Genomic DNA, 20,896 nt, shown 5'->3' with positions numbered 1-20,896 from the left:
GGAAGCACCGGGCCGGCGCTCGCCGAGGCACGGACTGGCCTGAGCGCTGTGCGAGGGGCTGGAAGTGCCCGGGCCAGTAGGGAGTGCGGGGCCAGCACATCGCTTTTTTTGAAGTCTTGCCCCGCCCCGGTTGGAGTCTGTGCTCCTGCCCTTGCTTTTTTTTTTTATTTCAGAGCACGGGGCGGGTGGTCACTCCAGCCGATCCCGCAGCTCTCTATGAGTGTGGCTTTCCCTGATCGTTAGAGAACAAAACATTTTCTCGTTAACGGATATTCTGGCAGTGAGAAAACACCTTGTCTGCAATCACAACTTATAAAGTGGATTCACGTAGGAGTTAGTCTGGACCTAGATCTGTAAGTCTTTTTTTTTGAAGGTGTGTGAAGTGTGTTCCATCCAGCAAAGAAACTTGCACTTTGGATCTCATTAGTGAAAAATTGGTGAAAACTGGTTTTGGAATTTTATGTAAGAGTTGAGAATTTAAGATGTTCTTTGTAATGTATACAGCAGGTAAAGAGCTCAAAAACTGTGTCATCTATTTTTTTAATGATATATCAGTACCGCTGCTTTCTTTTAAGGAGACTATCTGGTGACAATTGAAGAAAAAAGCAAAGCAACTTTCCTTAGAGCGTATATGAACTGGAGATGCATGTCTGCAGGGAGTTCTCGTGTTTGTGTTCGGATGGTTGGTCACAAGGTGGAAGAGTCATACAGTGAAACCTTAAAAGAACAGATGTCAATTGTGGAAATGCCACTTTCAGATCCTCCGCTGTGCATTTCATGTTGTCCTGTAAATGGAGATCTTCTTGTGGGCTGCAAAAATAAACTGGTCATGTTCTGTTTGAAATATCTGGTCATAAAGCAGAATTTGACTGTGTTAGACTTTGAACGCTCCTTAATTTTACACATTGATAACTTCATTCATGCTGAAGTTGCGTTTTGTGCCAGACATATAGCCATAACAACAGAGCTGGATGTTCTGATCCTAAAACTGGAACTGGTCCAGCAAAGTGCAGACAGGACAGAGCAACGTGCACATACAGTTAGTACACTAGAAAAGCCTGCAGATGGAGGTAAGTACAGAAATTAATTTTTTTTTTATTTCCAAGAATCTGCTAACTGATTCCTGTTATTCTCAAAGTAGGCGCAAACAAGGTCATTGCCCTTCAGAAAATATTTCCAGATCATCTTAGGACTGTCAGCTGAATATTGTAGTGCATGAAAAGTTGTACCACCTGCAATTGGAGGGAACACTTAAAACAAGTATGCCATCATTCTGCAGACACTTTCAGGATAGTGCAGGCTCTACAAACTTAGAATTAGGTCCCTGTTTTGGGGTGCCACCATGGGCCCGATCAAAGCGGTAGTAGTTCAGTGTGCTGTGTTCAGAAGAATTATTCTATCAGTGTCACTACCCAAAAGACTATCTCTTCTAAGTGACAAGTGGGAGGCCAAATGGAAGAAGCATCTCATGAACTTTGAAATGGACCATGCATACTGGCTTAACACATGTAAGAATGCCTTCTGTAGTGATGCATATGCACTTTTGTAACTGATAGTAGGCTCAGAACCTGCATAAACAGCAAATTCTCCTTTTTCAGTCCTTTGTCTTATTCAGGGGCTTGCCTCAGAATCCCAGAAATCCCAGAAATAGATTTACTCAGTAGGTTTCATTCCCGTGTATTGCAAGAAATCAATCCATATGTAATCAATTCCTACCTTTCCAAAAGTATCAGATGAACACCAACAAACCTTAGAAAAATCCTTCATTTATAGTTGAAAGAAACTTAAACCAAAAAAGGATGGTCTTTTAGAAAAGGAAACTGTACCTAGAAAAAATTTAAAGGTAAATAAGACTTGTCAGATAGGGAAAATATAAACTGAAATGTTCTTCACTGGCTGAAGATGAATCTTAACTCAGATAATGGCATCCTGCCCCTAGTTGTTTTTATTACTAAAAACTAAATAGAAGAGTTCAAATTACTTTCTGTGTGCTGTTAGGATTTGCTTTCCAGAACTTAAGTGAATTTAAGATAACGCAACTTTCTATCATAGCTGCCTTTTCCTTCTTAAAACCTCTCCAACCAAATGACGTTTTTTGATGGCCAGCCATTTGCAGCACAGGTTGCCTTGGGCTTGCCTTATAATGCACAGTTTACTTGTTCTTTCAGAAATCTTGACTCTTAAATATTCAGACTGTTGAGGCTTAAATGAAGGATTGTTCTCATCTCCTAGCATAGCTGTTTTCAAAATCTCATGTTTTGAGGAAGCCAATGCTAGCTAGGTAGCTGTAACTGGAGTATTTAATTGATTGTGTCATATCATTTTCTTGTTGCTAAATGGTATGGTTTGAACAATTAATATTATTTGAACAATATATAAATTTTAATTGTTAAGGTGTAAAAGATGAAGGCCCTTCAACACATACTTTGCAGCTTGAATTAGATGAGTTCATCATATGTCAGAAGCCAGTGGAACTGCTTGGGGAAGAAAGTAAGCTATGTGAGATACCGATCACACTGGAATCCACAGAGTTACCTACAGAAGACACAAAACGCTTCCAAGTGCAGTATCTGCTTTTTAGGTATTACAAATGTATTTTCCCTTTTATGGGTTAATTTACTACAGGAAACCAAAATGAGCTGTGGCTCGTGTCTTACTGAAAGAAAAATCCTGGTATTTTGATTTCTGGGGGTTTTATAAGGGTGGTTTTTTTTTTTTTGCACTGAGGAAATAACGTGATACCAAAGAAAGCCCATTTTTTAATAGAGTAGAGTATTTCAGTTGGAAAGGACCTGCAACAGTCATCTAGTCCAACTGCCTGACCACTTCAGGGCTGACCAAAAGTTAAAGCATGGTATTAAGGACACTGTCCAAATGCTCTTAAACACTGACAGGCATGGGGCATCGACCACCTCTCCCGGCAACCTGTTCCAGTGTTTGACCACCCTCTTGGTAAAGAAAAGTTTCTTAATGTCCAGTCTGAACCTCCCCTGATGGATGCAGCTTTGAGCCATCCCCAGGCGTCCTGTCCCTGGATCCCAGGGAGAAGAGCTCAGCACCTCCCTCTCCACGTCCCCTCCTCAGGAAGCTGCAGAGAGCAATGAGGTTGCCCCTCAGCCTCCTTCTCTCTGAACTAGATGAACCCAGAGTCCTCAGCCGCTCCTCATAGGACATGCCTTCCAGCCCTGTCACCAGCTTGGTTGCCCTCCTCTGAATGCATTCAAGTACTTTAACATCCTTGTCAAATGGTGGGGCCCAGAACTGCACACAGTGCTCCAGGTGAGGCCACACCAATGCTAAATACAGCAGGACAATCCTCTCTCTTGACCGGCTGGTCGTGCTGTATTTGATGCACCCCAGGGTGTGGTTTGCCCTCTCGGATGCCAAGGCACACTGCTAGCTCCTGTTGAGCCTGCTGCCGACCAGCACCCCAGGTCCCTTTTTGCAGGGCTGCTGTCCAGCCACTCCTCTCCCAGTTTAGACTTGTGCCTGGCATTACTCCGTCCTAAGTGCAGAATCTGGCACTTGGACTTGTTCCATTTCATGCTGTTCATAATTGCCCAATGCCCCAGTCTATCTAGATCCCTCTGCAACGCCTCTTGTCCTTCAAGAGAGTTAACAGCACCTCCCAGTTTGGTATCGTCAGCAAACTTGCTGATGGTGCATTCAACTCCTGCATCCAGATGATTGATCAAAATATTGAACAACACTGGCCCTAGGATTGAGCCCTGAGGAACGCTGCTGGTGACCAGTTGCCAGCCAGATGTAGCCCCATTCACTACAACCCTTTGAGCTTTGAGCTCTGCCGTCCTGCTGGTTCTTCACCCAGCGTACCATGAACCTGCTGGTCTCACAGTTGGACAACGTTTGGCCTTGCAAATCCTAAGTTTCATTTTGTTTGGGGAATGTGACAGTTGTAACAATTAAACTAGAATAGAACTTTGGTGGTTTTGCAGATCTAGTGATGTTTAATGTCTGCTTTCATCATGCATCTTTGTGTGCTGTGAAGAGCATGCGTGGCAGCTTCTCTTGTGATGTATCGGAAGGGATGGTGTTTCCTCATTTAGGTTGGAAGGGGCCTCCTGAGACCATCTAGTCCAATACCCCATTCCCTCCCTTCTCAAGCAGGGTCAGCTAGAACAGGTTTTCCAGGACCCTGTCTAGTCAGGTTTTGAGTATCTCCACAACCTCTGAAGACAGAGGCTCCACAACCTATCTGGGCAACCTGTTCCAGTGTCTGACCACCCACAGTTTTTATACTTCCCGGCTGAACCGGCAAAACCAAGTTTTACATACCTTATTCTGAAGCAGCTTGTGTCAAATTCTGTTATTGTTTAGAAAAGCCTACTTTAAAAGATTACACAGGAGACTGATCAGTGGTTCTATCTGTGTGACCTTAATCAAGGTACTGCCTTCTGTTTATTTATTCTGCAGCTTTCATCAACTCCAGCTGAAGTGATACTTACTTGAATACTGAACTGATGCTTATTTGAGTACCTCTAAAAAAAAAAAAAATTCTCCCTTTCTCCAGCTAGCAAAGGGAGTTTACCAAGTATCTTAAGCACTAAGAAACTATACTTTTTATTTTGTTAGTGATCAAAGCAATTAAACTTTTATCCAAAACTGGGGAAGAATTGGTGTCACAGTCCAGCAGTGAATTCCAAAGCAAAGCAGGAAAAAGGATGACACATAATAGGAAAGAAAAGTAGGACTGGAGATGGAACCATGTTATCTATAGCTCAGTTGAATAAAGAGGGGGGAAGAAAAAAGGTTAAATTGAGGTTCAAATCAATTGCAACATGTCTTCCAGTGATCCCAAACTTCGACACACGTTTTGTGGACAAGCAAAGAAAGAGGATTTTTGGTTGCAAGAACTCAAGATAGTTGTCTGTAGCTGTGCCACATGCTTCTTGGCAGTGCCATGCTAATTACATTAGTAGTGGGAGTGCACATTGTTGTTGAATATTAAAACATCAGCTAGGCCTATTACAGCTAGCGCTGCTTACTTGTCCAAAATAGCTCATAATAATTTCTCACTGAGGTCCCATGTGGTTGTTTTGGATTTTTTTCTCTAGACGTTTTACACCCGACCAGTCGCCTTTTGGGTTTTGTGAAGAGACAAAGTTGCACTCTGTTCAACTGCTTCCTGTGTACCAGACAGGTATATGGATATGCACGGATGCGTTATGGCCTGTGTCACAGGAGACGAGGGAAAGGAAGGAGCTTCTTTGTATATTCTGTTTTGTACACTGTTTCTGTATGATTTGTTTTTAAATTAAGGTCTTTCTTCCCTTTTCAACGATTTAAACTGAGCTTCTACTAACAAATAGTCTTGAAGTTTCTCCAAGTTCTGCATAAACCTTGAACTAAAATATCAATTCACCACACCAAAAGAGGAAGACTAAATCAGCTTTTATCGGTTCTCCACTGATTAATTTTACATCACAAAACAGTCACTCTTTACATTGCATTAATAAAATTATCCTCAGTGTTATAAGGTACTGGGCTGCCTCTCAGTAGTCAACAGTGGAAATCATAGTAGTAAACCTTAATAATCGTTAAGATACAGGTAACCTTTCTGCCAGGATTTAATTAAAATTGCAAGGGATGAATGCAGATTTTAGGGGGTCACTAATACACACTAGCTCAAGCCCCAACAGACCCATGGAAAAATTTAATGCTGTATGTTATCAATCAGCTTTACTGACTGCTCACCCAGTTTGTAGTTGTTGTCTGTATGCTAAGTAGCAAAGCCTCATTTAAGTTGCAGCTGACTCAAGAGAAGGAGCTACTTGCCATTTAACTCCAGCTATCTTACGTTGTCTTGTGATTTACAGTCTTGGACAAGAGGGTCTGTAGAATCTGAACACAGCCTTTACCTGCCAAGGTGGCCTTATAAACAAATTCTGCCATGCCCAGCCTTTCTTTCCCTTAAGTGAGGACCTTTATTTTGGTGCGCTGCAGCTGCGACTCTGGATGAGCATTCATCCCAGCTCACAGGTAGTTGTCTAAGATCAGGCTGATCATTCAATCCATGGGTGCTTAGTTGTGATGAATCTGCCAGGACTCTCAGATGCTGTTACATCTATAGAATTTCTTCACTTGGTGGTACCTCCGCACTTTTGTGTGTTTGACCTGTGCACTGATCCGACCTGTACACTCATCTTCATATAGTTCTTTTTCTCTTCACTAGCTACTAACAAAACCAGTCTGCAACCTGGGCAGGTTTGATAGTATCTTTTAGGCATCAGCCTTGCAAAGGAATTGCCAGGTTTTGATTTATGAGGTATATAAAATGTCTTTCTTATTGTTATATCTAGGAAGTTCTGTGGCAGCCCATGAGGAAACTGAGAACAAGAGAGAACTACTGAATCTCTTTTGCTTTTTCTCTTTACCTCACGTTGGATATCTCTACTCTGTTGGGAAGTTAGTAGAACTGATTTCTACTTACCAATATTCAGAGAAGTCAGAGCAGGCAGTTCTCACTCCACAGTTCCTGCACGTCATTACAAGGTACTACATTTATGATTTTGCTGATAGTATTACTACGTTTCTCTATGCTGCTGCCTTCCCCCCCTCCCTGCCCCGATATGATCCTCCATAGCCTCCTGGAACTCTCTGGGTAGGCTGCAGGTAGTGCACCATGCCCTCCTCCTCCTTAGGCCCATTTCTGCAAAGGAAAAAGATCTGATTCTCTGTAGTCTTGGCTACTTGATTTTTGCAAGTCTTCATTTTTTTCCTTTATCGTTGTGGTTTCTTCTTTCCCTCTAGTGGGAACCTGCAGTGTTTCACAGTGCGGTGCAGTGCAGCAGCAGCTCGTGATGAGGATCCATATATTGATACGACCGTGAAGGTGCACTTCTCGTTATCGCGCTAGAAGAATGGGGGTAGTAGAATGGCACTTAGTTTCCTTATGTTTCCTTCTGAAATCCTGTTAGTTTCTATTGGCTGAACCAATAAACATCCAAAATTAATTTTTACTTCAGTCTATGGCATATTGTATTTTAAAGGTCTACAAATGTCTCAATGAAACACTCTATTATTGCCATTTAAGATTCTAGACCATTAGCCGAATGTTTTCAAAAATATCAGAAGCTATAAAATCAGTTGCATTTTAAACTAAATTCCATGCTTTCCTGTGTAAATCTGCATGAAGGGTGTAGAGTTCTCCCTTATTGCAGCTGATGATGTTTCTCTCTCTCAGGTGTCCTTGAAAAACCAGTTTTTGTAAGAGGAGTGCAGACACTTGAACAAGTCTGCTACCAGATACTTAGTGCATGTTTTTTTAGGAGGGCGGCTTTTGATCCTTGGAGGTCTAGGCTTTTCCCCTTCCTTAAATTGCTTATCCGTAAAAATCGATTGAATTGTAAAGATTGGGATACATGTTAATAAAAATACCAGGAAAGATAGATGGCAGTGTATTTCAAGTTAGCATTTAAGGATTTCTTTTGAGCATGTAGACAGCAGACATAAAGAAACCATAGGACAGTAGAAGTAGTATAGAATTTTCAAGAGCCAATAACGTATTCTCTGCTTTCCATAGAGGTACTGAAGTAAAGGATAGAAACACAATCTGTCCTGTCCCTTCTCCAGTCTGCATTTTCTGTGTTTTCACTGTGGGTTACATCCAGTCCATCACAGTTCCTCCAGTCAGGCAACAGGCTGCCTCCTGCCTCAAGAGGAGGTTTAAGGAGGTGTGCATATAATGGTAGTCTGCAGTCCCTCATGGATGTCCATACTGCAGCTTGCCCTCCACAGGCTGCAGACCCACTCTGGCATGGGCTGTCCATGGGCTGCAGTCACTCTGGGGTGTCCCTGCTCTGCTGTGGGTTGCCCACAGGCTATGTTCCCTCAGGGGTGTTCCTGCCCCAGTGTGGAGTTTGAAGTGTGAGCATGATGATGGTTATTATTATTATTTTTCCTGCAGGCTTTTTACATCAGTTTCAGAGCTGGCTGGTTCTGCTTCTGACTAGCCCAGGGCAGTTCAGAGCCTCCTGGTCACTACTGCAGCCCTCTGCTTCTTTACAAGAAATTTTTAGGTTTCTTCAAAAAGCAGGGTACACAGATGATGCTGTGTTGCCTTGCTTCACTGTATATGTTAATTTGTAAATATGGTATTTTATCTTCTTAAAGCTGTAAATTTAGAATATTTCTGGGCAAATGAGGTTCAATTCTTCCATTTTTAGTCCAGTATAGATGATATGGTAAGTTTTACCTGAAAGGTGCATATTGAACAAATCAGGGATGTAATAGTGGGTATGTAATGTAACAATAGGCAAGCGAATATAATACTTCTATATGCTTTCTATAAGCAACTGATATCAAGACTTTTATAACCATGTCAGGCAATCTTTTACAACTTGGCCAAATTCAAACTATTTGGGATTAAGTTTTCCATGTTAGGCATCTCCCTCAGGCTTAGTTATTTTGGGACACGCAGCTAAAACTGTGTAGTTGCTTTGAAGAGTGAAATAGTTTTTTTTTACCCATTTTTAAATTGATGTATGTCATAGTTTTATGAGTATTTTTATTCTTGCTTAAGTGAAGCACTCAAAGTTAGGAAAGCCAGTGAATAGTTTTAGTGTCAGATCATTGGACAAAGGTTACATTTTTTTCTTTTTTTTTTTTTTTTTTTAATTTAAAGGCTCAAAGTACCTACTAACTGAAATTATAAAACAATCACTTTCTTTTATAGGCTTGTCCACCTGTTGCACTGGATGTCTGCACATTAAGAATGCAGCTTTTTATAGGACCAAGAGCTATCTGTCATTTCAAAAACCATATAATTCTTTTGACTAAGGCGGACACGGAAGATATTACTGAAAGAAGAAAGCCTACAAGAAGGTTGCTGTAAGGATTTGTGTCCTTTGGGGAGATGGTATTTATAGCTCTGTGTACAGTGTTGAATTTGTGGGTATTGGAGTTGAAGAGAGGTTCCTCTGGAAAAACTGGAAATAATTCCCTAGTTAGTGCATAAGAACAGAAATCAAGCATTTATTTTTCTCAATTCTGCTGTATTAACTGACATAGAAGAAATGACGGTAGGGTCACAAATGCTTAAAAAAAACAAAGTAAGTTACTCAAGATTGTAAAAAACTTAACTTTCCTAAGTGATGTTAAAATAAGATTACTAAGAACGTATCTGCTACTGAGAAGGAAAGATACTTATCTTGAGAAGCAAAAATATGTGGGAGTACCGAAGCTACAGGCTAACAAAATGTTGTAGCACAAAATGGAAATTTGGCTGAGAGTTCTTTCCAAGAAAAGTTATGAACATCACTATAGTAATCCACAACAAAAGAAGGATCATACTTTGGCTCAAGATACTCTTGTAGCATGTATGTAGCCAGAGGCATTTGTGACTTTTTATCTATTTCTGTGAGAACTGCTATTCCCATTCTTTTTTGAGGGCTTTTCATAAAACAGCTAAACAGCTATTCTAACACAGCTATACAGAAATCACATTTATTAAAGTCAGCTCAAGTTCATTAACAAAAGTGGGACAGCTGTAGTTGATTGAAGAGTTATTTGAACCAGTATTTCTTAAAGCCTAGAACAGACATTATTCAGGAGAAGATGAGGATAAGCCCATCAAGGAGAATAGTAATTCAAAATACTGTAGTTTTCTGTGTATAAAGCACAGTTTCTTCTGGCAACTGTGTTGTTTCAAAGGTTATAGTTGGCGTTTGAGGAAGATACACTTTTTGCCTTCTGTAAAGAACAAATACTAGTCTACTTAACACCATCATTTGAAAATAGATGTAAATAGCCCAGAACAGTTAAAACCAAACCCAAAAAAACCAGAACAAAAAGAGTCTCTGTTTTCCTACAGTGTTTTAACGTTACAGACCTAGGGAATGTGTTAGAGTAAAAGCGTTCAAATATTTTTTTACGCCATGTCTTGGCTCTTTAATAGTGCAGGGGCAAATGTGCAGTAAGTCCTTACAGAAAGTAAGCAAGCATCTTAGCTAATTTGAATTACTTAACTTCATGTAAGTATCTGATACTACCTGGTGTTAAGCCTGGGAGAAGATGTAGTAGATAGTTTTGATGATGTTCCTGATGTATGAACATGCCTATCCCCATTTCGTTATTAGCCATTATGACTTAAATTCACAACTTAACTCTCAAGCATTTACTAGCCTGCAAACATAGCTATTTATGCATTTAAATTATCAAGTGAATGGAGGTTTTTTGGCTGCATAGTGTTTGTTTGGACACTGACAACTCAACTCTTTTCTTTCTTTCTAGTTCCAGAAAGGCTGACAGCATCAAATCCAGAACAAATTCTGAGTCAGAGCCTGGTTGGAATTTATATATTATAAACACTGTTTCAACCATTCAGCTTTACAGAGAAATGGTATTGCCCAACTCCTGCTTTTGTTGTTTGGTGATTAAAAATAAGTACTGTTAATTACTCTCTGATGGATGTCATTGCTGAATGTAACGTAATGTATTTCTCATGAATAGCCCATAATCCTATTTCAAATGGCTGCTGCCATCATTAGAATTGTTCCTGTATATTCTTCATTTTTGCCAGCAGCCTAAGTATATCCTGTGTCTGTTCTAGGTAGATTATAGTAGAACTTACGAAAATGTAAAAACTGAGAGCTGCATCCATCTTCTAAGTGAGGCTCACTTACTGGTCAGGGCAGCTATAATGGACCCTAGTTTCCTTAAATCAGATGAGAAAGAAGAACTTCTAAGAGCATTCAGAGAAAGTTGTGCTGCCTTAGGAGACTGCTACAGCAGGTATGTTTTCGATGTCAAAATGATACAGGTGAGCTTTTGTTTCCAATAACATAACCTGAAAACGAAAATCCATCATTCTTTGCTGTTTTACGTTAGTATTGCATATATAATATAAATCTTTACGTTCTATGAAAACAGCTTAATCTAGTCATCTCTTCAGTATCTGGTTGTCTTTATTGTCACTGAACACAGAATACAACATTATGTTAAATATGAGCTATGTGTTTGCAGATGCTGGTGTGTCTGCAACTTTGTTTGATATATTATTGTAGTTCTTACAAACAGTGATGGCAAAAGTGTTGCCCTTAGTTGTTTTGTTCTTTTTTCCCTTCCTCTCTGTTGCCTTCAGGTTTGACACAAAGGATTACCACCTTGCTTTGCCATACTACAGAATGTCAGGTTTATCCATGACTGAAGTTTTAAAGAGACTAGTTTCAGAAGGTGATGAAATACAGACATATGAGAGAGGATTTATATTTTACTTAACTCACTCTCTTAATGAAGACTTAAATGAAGAATTAAGTAAGGTAGAAACAAGGGTTTTTTTTCCTTAATTTATTGATTTAGTTATGGTTTTAAGAACTGTGTATCAAATTTTAATTAAATTCCCTTTGAAAATGCTGAGCTGCTTATTTAGTTTTACGGTGGTTCTTTTTCACATGGTTTTTATTTTCCCATTTTTGTTGACAAAATAGCAGGCAGCACCTGTGATACTTTGGGCTGCTTTCAAGCAACATATTATGGGTTTGGCTATCATGATGCATGTTGCTAATGATCTGGTTCCCACTTGCACGCAGAGACACTTCCGTTTTAGGACAGCCCTGCCTCAAATTTCTTTCATCTCCCATTTTTGTAACAAAACAAACTGTTTCTTTGAACATTGCCAAATTGTACAGGTTGGTAAAACGAATGCACTGTGGTGGTGGGTGTTCTCCTAGCACGCCAGAATATGGGTTGAATCACTGTTGGTTAGAGATCCTTTACTTTTACCAGTAAGGAGGAAAGAGGCAGGAAAGGCACTGTGATTTGATAGCTAAGCTGTACTTGTCTGTCTAATAAAAGAAAAAAAACCCCAAAAAATGCAATACTTTTACGTGCCATAGAAGACTGTATATCTGGAAAGGTCTAAACTGTCAAATGGCTTTTATTTTAATAGGAATCAGCAAATAAAGTTCTCCAAATATTCTATCTTGCTGACCCTGCGCAGCTGCCTCATATCCTCTGCAGCCCCTGCATGAGAAACGTATGTCCTTTGACAGCTGTGAAGTATCTTCAGAAAGTAGAAAAGATGATGCCATCAGTGCTCCTGACACTTACTAAGGCTTTCATGGCTCTGAAAATGGAAGACCTGATGATGTATGAACATGAGATGGACTCCTATAAGGAGGTAAAGTATGCTGAAAGCATGAGCTGTTCACGCTTTGCAAAGCCCAAATCAGTAGGTTTGGCTTGTAGTTGTATTTTACAGTAAAAGAAACTTCAGGTCACTCCGTTTCCTCCTGATATGCTGTATAGGCTCCACTGAATGTCTGCAGTAACAGTAGAGTCAAGGGCTGGCATACACTGGGACTGTACTGTTTACGCTGCAGGTAGGGTAGTCTTATCTTGGCAAAGCCTTACCAAATAAGCAAAAGTTTTGAAGCTGTTAATTCTTGATAAATTAAATGCTGTTTACTGGGGTGTAACAAGCTCTGCAGAGCCAGTGGTCTTCAGCAGTATGGCAGGGTTGTATAGCATTTTTGCACCCCTCCACCTGTAATTAATATGCGATATGCCCATGAAAACACCATCTGTATGCAAACGGCCCTTATAAAATTGCTCTTGAAGTAGCATGTCTATGGTGCACACAAACTAAAGTTTCTGTATACAATTTCCCATCTTTCTTATGTGGAATCAAAGCACTTAACCCTTATTGAGATCAGATCGGAACCTACTTCAGTGCTATCAAAGTAAGAATTCCACATCAATGGGGGAAAAATGTTAGTGAAGCAGTCTCTGCCATAGATGTTCACATGTGGTTTTAGACTGTACATTGCTTCTTGTTAAGATTGATTGATCAGGACTGTTGAATATTCAAAGGTGACAGAGCTTGAAATACAGACTCTTTCTGAGAGTGAGATATTGGAGGTCTAAAAACTTTTAAAATAAACTGATAGCTCTTCCAAAGTTAGATATTGTGCTTCGGTAGAGCTTTCAAAGTTAGCAGTTTTTGAATTGCAAGGTAGGAACTGTGGAGAGCTGTTTCAGCAATGATACTCAGCACCACCTGCTTTCTAACCATTTGCAGCACGATCGAGTGAAATTGCCATGTTGTGAGCAAAGATACACATTCCACTGCAGGGATGTTATTTAGAGAAAAAGGTGGCTGGGGTTTGGGTGTTGGTGGGGTTTGGTGTCCCCCCCCCCCCCCCCCCCCCCTTTTTAATCTGACCTATTAAAGATGTTCTATTGCACCTCACCTTTAAAAAGCATTTTGTTGTAAAGTAGAAAAACACTTTCAGAAAGATAAAGAAAGGAAAGAATGTGTGTATGCATAGCGGGATGAAATACGAATTTTCCTCCTAGGTCTGCCTTGTATTTCCTGTGTAATTCATTTAATCTGCTTAGGCATCATTTCCCCACTGTCTTTAAAGCAGCAATAGTATCTTGTCATGCTTACCTTCAAAAGCACTCAGATATCCAGAAACAACTTACTGTTGAACATAGTGCAGCACATTTTGATCATTGTTACAGGGGTATTTTCAAAATAAAAATCATACTTCAGCAAAGTAGACTACTGAAATTTAGCAAAGTAGTCTATTGAAATTTCAGCCAGTGATTTTTCAAAACACAGTGTGTATTGAATGTCTAGGATTTCATGGTGAGATCTATCTTTCTTATGTGCGCAGTAACTCCAGATTTCAACAGAATGTTACTTTGAATGTTCAGGCAAATGGCTTATTGCTCAGGAGTCACTGCTCCGGCACATGGTTTGGAGCTCGGTCTCTGAAGAGCTATTCTATAAAATATAGAAAGGATTTATTTCCTTCCCCTGACTTTCTTTCATTTCATCTGTCTAAACTTCACTGCCTGAGGAAATACTGAGTTTGCTGAGTTGAATCATACATGCACTGAATTCTTTACCTGATTTATATCTGACTATATTTGTAGACAATACTGGCTTGTGGCTTCATTGGGCAACCAAAACTGTTGAGACAGCGTAAGGAAGGAATTGCTATTCCAACTGAGTTTGCTGTTCACCTGAAGGAGATGCAACCTGGTTTACTGGTGGCTGCCACTGTGGCTTTACATGAGAACAGTAAAATTGAACTGGAAGAAGCAGATACCTTTTTCAAGGTTGGCCTGTGATAATTTTTTGCTTCTATTTTTCTCGTGTTGTTATGGGTAAGCAGAGCAGCCTCGGTTTCTCCTTCACTCACATTTCAGCATTTCTTCAGAAAGAGGGAGATAAGGGTTGGATATATTCCAGTCATGATAGATGACTACAGAGTCAGAAACTGGACCTTCTGGAAAGAAATACTGGTTAAATCAAGCAAAAAAAAAAAAATCCATTAAGTTCTTTGTTTTGACCCTGTCATTTGAATGGAGAATACCCTGATCTCAGAGATCTTTCAATGGCTTCCTAGTAATTGGGCTTCCTAAGGCTACTGAAATTTAACAGAATTTAGATAAATCACTTCCGTAAGCTCCTTTTGAAGAAATCATTAGGATTGAAACATACTTCTAAAGAATCAGACTTAAATATGAAGGTATATAATGTTCTGATGTTCTGTATAAATTTCTGAAGAAGGGTGGGTCTCTGCAGTTTATGAGAAGAAGGATAAATAGAATAGTTTTTCTGGTGTCACAGAAGTTTTCTTTATTTAGATTGGGAATAGACAAACATTTTTTTCTTTTCTCTACAATGAATAACATTGTTTGGATTAAAACCGTGTATTCTTTAATGTAGGTATGTTGCAGTCTTATATCTGTTACTGTGAAAGACCTGTATCAGAAATACCAAGTCATGAAACTCAAATGAGAACAAGTGGTGGTGTTTAAAACCAGTTGGAAACCAAGTAAAAGTCCTTTTCGCTGACACACCAGATCTTAAAGCATCTCCCTTGTGGGTCCTACCATTATACCCAACTGAGCTACATAGCATCTCTTATCATGGCCTGTAGATTCTTCTTTTGAAGACACCTACTTGGCTATTGGCATATATAAAATCCTCCAAATTAGCAGTCTGTAAATACTTGCTGACAGTGTCCTGACATTTCTGGCAGTGGAGTAAATCTTGAAGAAGAAATCAAATCTATCATTTAGAATTGATTACCTTAAAATCATTCCATGAGTTTTTTACTTTGCCTAGCACTGTATTATGTAGAATCACATTCAGTAGAAATACATAAAAAAAAAAAAAGGAACCAAAATTCTGCTTCTAGTAAAAAACTGTTCTTCCTATCTCTTCTAACTTCTGTTACTAATAATTACCCTAGTCTGTGCTAACTTGCTGTCTTCTAATGTTTTTGTTCCTAGATGTTGTGTAGTGACAGTGAAAACACTATTCCTCAGCTCTTGGTGGATTTCTGGGAAGCTCTTCTTGTAGTGTGCTCTCAGGAAGAAATAGTTCAGGAGCTTTTACTGAGGGTTACTTCTCAGTATGTTTGGAGAATATCAAAGAAGCAAATTCCTGAGACTAAGCCATTGAAAACAACAGAGGATCTGGTAAGTATACCACTCAGAGGAAGTTTTATGACTGCGTTGTCCCTGCAAAATCTATCCAAGTACTGTCCTTAGTATTTTAATTCTGGACAGTTTATCTCTTAAAAGAAGCAAGTCTGAAAGCAAATAAAGTAGTGTGCAGTTACCAAGTAGGTATTGCTGGCTTGGGGAGTCCTACTCTTTGGGGACATTTGCAAATATACTTCCAACAGGAATCTCAGCTCTGTACAGAAATAAGGGCTAAAATGAAACAATTTTGTCAGGTGGAGTGTTTGTAGTTTTACAAAGCTGATTAAATGAGAAAAAATGTGTGAATGATGAATTTTAAAGGATTCTGAATGGGAAATCTGAAATACAGAATTAAATAGAAATTTCCAGTTTATTTATTACTAAATTGTATGAACCAGAAGAAAGAGTAGCTGCTGTTCTAACTTATGCTATTTGAGAGTAAAATTTTCTTCACTTGTGGTGGGTTTCACATGGAAGTGTCACTAACAGAAATACTTCTTTTATTGCAACTTGTTTCTTTCTTGTATAGATAAACTCCTGTAATCATTTTGGGTTGATTTTCCCATGGGTAACTTCCATAATGTCAGTGGGATCTCCATCTGATAAAGATTACTGTGAAGATATCTCAAAACTACAGGTATGAAACCCTTAAATCTTACTGTTAACAGCTTAGATCCATTCTGCAAATGTTCATGTATGTATGAACAACTTTCTCTAGCGGACTCTCCTCCTCCTTCCCCTCCAGGTTATCGAAGTTGAACTAAAAGGCCCATTGAAATGATGGAAGAAAAAAAACACTGAAGAGATGTGTTGTTAATAATGATATTTACATTTGCAGTCCACTCTAAACTTGCTTTCTCAGTTTTCAGTAACATTTATTAAAGGAAGTAGTATTTCAGAATTATTCCGATAAGTAAGGGCTTCTGTTCTAAGGTTATGGTTAGCCTGTTTTTGCAAAGTTTGTCTTAAATCCAAATGACACTTTTTCTTCTTGTCTTCAGTCTCTTTTATGTAGTCAGTCAATCAATATAGCTTCAGCTCTCCCTGTCTTGGAGCCTCTGACAGAGGCTGGCAATGTCGGCCTCACCATCCATGTTCTCTGCAATACCCGTCTAGGCAAGTATGAGGAAGCCATTGACCAGCTTCTCAAAAGGTGTCCTGATGCAGCTGTATTATACGCTCAGCACGAGCTGAAAGATGACAATCGGGTGAGCTACCTTCATTAAAGTTGTTCAATATTTTTTGTTTTGCTTTTTTTTTCTAACTAAAATGCTTTTGTGTACAGATGGACTCTGCATGGATCAAATAGCCCAGCTTTCAGACAAAGTAAATTGCTTAGCTTGCTTTGAACCTTTTGCTTGCCATTTAAATTCCGTAACTCAGTCACCACTAATTTTAATGGAATATTTTTTTTTCCCCAGTTTCTTCTGTGACTCCTTGCATTCATTCTAGTAAATTTAAAGCATAGTCTTTTCAGATGGCAGAGTGCCTCAGAGAAGGGAGAGTAATATGTTCTTTTTCCACTATAAATGAAAAACTAGCTAGTTTCTCACTGATCAGTGTTCTAAATTGTTTGACGGTGTTGTATAATGTGAAATTTTAGGGATAAGCTAACTGGTAAGAGATCATGGTCCTTTAAATAAAATCACACTTAAATATGTTCTTCCTGTGTTCCAGTGACATCTTCTGACCTTATAACATCAGAATGGTACTGGTGCACTAATGCAAAGATTGTTCTTTGTCCCATTTTCCCCTTAGGCCTCTATACAGTTTTAATTTTGGAACTGATTTTGTTCCAGGAGTACAGGAGTTTACTTGCATTGCCCATCACAGCTACTCAATTAATTGTACACAGTTTTGCTGGCCAGAGTCAGCAGAGGTGATCCTCTACCACATTAATGTACTAGAACTCTGTTCAAACCCAGATTTGTGCTTTTTATTCAGATCTGAAAATAGTTTCTTTGATTGTTTCCACATTAGTTATAGAGTGGAATATGAGGTTGCAGTACTGAATCTGAACACAGGTGGAAGAAAAGTGTTGCCACGTTTAAAAAAGAAGGAAAGAAATCCCTTCCCCCTGTCCATTCTTACCACCAAAATTATACACAAAACATAATCCACTACTACAGCTGTTGGAAGTAGATTAGGTCAGGAGACAGAGCAGTGTTCTTACAGTAATGCTATTCACCACTTTGCATTGTGCTGCTTAGAGGGAAAACCCTTAATTTTCTGACTGCATCAGTTCTTGCTAATTATGTGACATTTTTCTCTTACAAACTTTTATTTATAGAGGCACTAGGGGGCACTGTGTAAACATTTTCGAGTCTGAAAAGATTGCACTGAAAATTGAAAATACATGATGTGCAAAAAACCACTGCATTTCAAAGCATTGTATAAGTTAATTATTGATTTCATCGTATCCTACCTGTATTTGTACACATTCGAGCTTAGTTCAGTGTATTTTTAGCAGGTCTTTCATACTCTTAATTGCAGTCCTTGTTAATTACACTTTGCTGTGGTTTTTTTTTTGTGGATTAGGCTGTGTGGTGGAACAAGCTGCTTCCTGAACTTTGCAAGAGAACCAGACTCACTGGAAATGATTGCCCTGTTCTTATTTCATCACTGAAAGGTAAGTCAATTGATTGCAACTCAACTCCAGAAGCCTTTGTACGTCATCTGACATTCTAAATACTGTTCAGGGTAAGGGCTACTGATGTGATACTTTGGAAGAAAAGGGGACCTTTTTGTATGGTTAAAGCTAATACAGCTCAGCAGGCTTTCTAATCATTAGCACAGGATTCTGCAACATATAAAAATAATGGCATTCATTTTGTATTGAAAACAGTTAAATTTTGGGAATCATTGTTTCTATATAGGTCAAGAATAGACACCATTAAAAAAAATTACTAAATAAAACTAATAGATAGTAATTGGTTTTTTTCCTAGGCTAAGTGACGATATGGTTCTAAGCAATGGCAGCTAACAGGCTACTGTTGATAACCCAGTGGGTGTTTAAGTGTGTATTGACGATTAGGTCAGACTGAAAAAACCACAATGTGTTACTACTAGAAGTGGAGAAACCAACCCTGGTAGTTGATGTAGTCCTATTGTTACATATTTGTAGGAAGTCAATAATATTGTGTATACCTGAGTGGCCAGTGTATTTGTTTACACAGAATAAGAAGATTGAATAAAGCACATATTTTTTAAAAAAAAATGCCAGTGTAATGCCTGAGGGCAGAAAAACAGCATCATGGAGTGGCATTGTGCAGCATGGGTTGCCATCCTTTATCATAAATTTCTAGTTTCTAGTGCTCTTTTGAAAAAGAACATAATGTTAAATGGCTTGGTCTGAGAAGCTGCTTCCAGAACATCCCATTTTACAGATAGTGCTGAGTTAGGGTACTAGTATAGATTTCTAGGGCTTCCTTTACATTTGATACAAAACATGTGAAGTACGAAATCAGACTTCCATAAGCATTAGTGCCACATGTAGACCTGATGAGTCAAGATAGAGGTATGGTTTTAATCTAAGACATAATTTCAGTTTACTTTTGAGATTTCCTATACTTGTATTTGCTCCCAAATGGGTGTGTCTCAAATTTCATTCCAGTTGCAATATTTAGATAATTTGATGACTTCAATTAGTAATTACATTGTTAGTGTTTTTTTGTTTCTTTGTTCTAAACCCAAAATACCTAAACAAGATTTTCTCCCCTGCTCTGAGCAGAAACTTTATCAGTTGTTGCAATGGAACTGGAACTAAAGGATTTCCTCAGTCTTCTACCAGAGGATGGAACTGCAGCATTTTTCCTGCCACATCTTCTTCACTGCAGCCAGAGGAAGCTGCTGATCTAAAGCAATGAAAGTCTACTATGCACTCAAATACAAAGAATGTGCTGGAATAAAAAAAGTAAATGAAACAAACATAGAACTACATATAAGGTACCGTGGGACTCACCTCACATAAATCACCTTATTTCTCAGTTGAAACCTTATGACAACTATTGAATGACAGCTGTTGTCTGAGGCGAAGCATCTGTTTTGAAGCTACTATTACACTCTGACAAAGGTCAGCAAACCAGAATTCCTGCCAGGTAGAACTGAATGGTGGTTGGACTGGTAAAAACATAGCTATTCAGCTGTTAGGCAGGATCACTCATCTTCTCAATGAGGGTGAACTTATAGCCAAAGCAGCTAGAAAATACAGACTGTACAGTACAATTAGACATACAATGTTCACTAAAAGTAAAACAGGGAGTCAGTCTTAATTCTAAGTTAGTTGGATCACTGACCTAGGGAGGAGTTTAAGCTCAGGCATGTGTCTAATTGTATGAGTAAAAGTAAGTGCCTACTCTTCCAGGTGGAATTGGGCCCTACTCAGTTCATTTTGCAACACAGACATTCCCTTGAATTCCAGCTGGCAAAACCAGTCAGCTGCTCTGTCATCTTAATTACATACCCATGCAAGTGTGAAACTGAAAATGTTTTCATTTAGCAATTCACAAAAAAAGGCCATAAATCAAAGAGAAACGGAAGTGTTCCCAAGGGAGTGGAAGATACGGACTACCGCTTCCTTGCTGTTTTTTGTTTTCTTTCTTCTCCTGTTGTACTCAGTCAGTAAACAAGTATAGGTCACAAATCCCACTGAAAACTCTTACTTCATCTAGGTTTTTTGGTAATTGTCTCAGGTACTGACGTTTGTCTTTCTTTTGGGCAGAAAACATCCTTCTGTTCCTTCAACTGGAATTCAGTCATAATAAAATGTCACAATGTTTATGACCTTCTTATGAATGCATTTGGTTTTTTGAGAATCTACCACAAATAAAACAATGATTCCGTGATCCCCTGACCATCTAAAGGCCTAATTAGCTGACCTTGACTCTATCAAATCCATTTTCACTGAAGCTGTAATGTTACTTAAACCTGTGGAAGTCAGTCAGAAGAGATCATCTACATTGCAAATAAAATATATTTAAAAAAAAAGAGAGAGAAAGAAAAAAATAGTTTAACTTAGCTATGTAGCATTCTTACCACAGCCAAAATCAATGATCTAATTTACTAGTAGGGATTACGCTGGTTTCAGTAGAATCTACCTTAAAAAAAGCCAAAGCAATTTAGACTTGTTACAGAGAAGCAACTTCCTTTGTTCCGGTAGCTGTAAAGCCCAAATATTTTGCGTTGCCTGCCTGTCCCATACATCCTTCCCTCTTCTTTGACACAGGTCTAACATATGTGGAGTTGGGCTATTAAAACACCAACTGGATGGCACGATGATACCTGCTTTTATTGCTTTCATTTTTGACCAGCATCAGTCAAGCACTAATACTGCTGGTTCCGTCTGTCAAGAAATGCTTAATTTGCGTAGGTCTGTACTACATAATTAACAGCAAAATGATTCCACTGCAGGAGTTGTTTAGGATCCATCAGA

General features: G+C 39.0%; 1 protein-coding gene across 1 annotated transcript; it reads left to right on the top strand.

Annotated features, from left to right (window-relative positions):
- The first annotated feature begins 583 nt into the window (after positions 1–583).
- HPS3 (Hermansky-Pudlak syndrome 3) lies at positions 584–19,407 on the top strand. The gene is made up of 16 exons (XM_009583239.1): positions 584–1,070; positions 2,395–2,581; positions 5,076–5,161; positions 6,321–6,513; positions 6,772–6,853; positions 8,696–8,850; positions 10,252–10,360; positions 10,571–10,752; positions 11,102–11,279; positions 11,909–12,139; positions 13,903–14,088; positions 15,271–15,459; positions 15,995–16,102; positions 16,467–16,673; positions 18,004–18,094; positions 19,196–19,407. The coding sequence occupies exons 1-16, from the start codon at positions 632–634 to the stop codon at positions 19,321–19,323; spliced, it is 2,751 nt and encodes a 916-aa protein (XP_009581534.1). The 5' UTR covers positions 584–631; the 3' UTR covers positions 19,324–19,407.
- The last annotated feature ends 1,489 nt before the right edge of the window (positions 19,408–20,896 follow it).

Source organism: Fulmarus glacialis, unplaced genomic scaffold (genome assembly GCF_000690835.1).
Source record: "Fulmarus glacialis isolate BGI_N327 unplaced genomic scaffold, ASM69083v1 scaffold15980, whole genome shotgun sequence".
Lineage (NCBI taxonomy): Eukaryota > Metazoa > Chordata > Aves > Procellariiformes > Procellariidae > Fulmarus > Fulmarus glacialis.
This window is presented reverse-complemented; position numbering and strand designations above follow the sequence as displayed.

Excerpts from the sequence above, each read along its gene's own strand:
- HPS3 (XM_009583239.1), top strand. The coding sequence starts at position 632 with ATGAACTGGAGATGCATGTCTGCAGGGAGTTCTCGTGTTTGTGTTCGG. Across the intron at positions 1,071-2,394 it reads AGAAAAGCCTGCAGATGGAG|GTGTAAAAGATGAAGGCCCT; the intron begins GTAAGTACAGAA and ends TTAATTGTTAAG. Across the intron at positions 15,460-15,994 it reads TGAAAACAACAGAGGATCTG|ATAAACTCCTGTAATCATTT; the intron begins GTAAGTATACCA and ends TTTCTTGTATAG.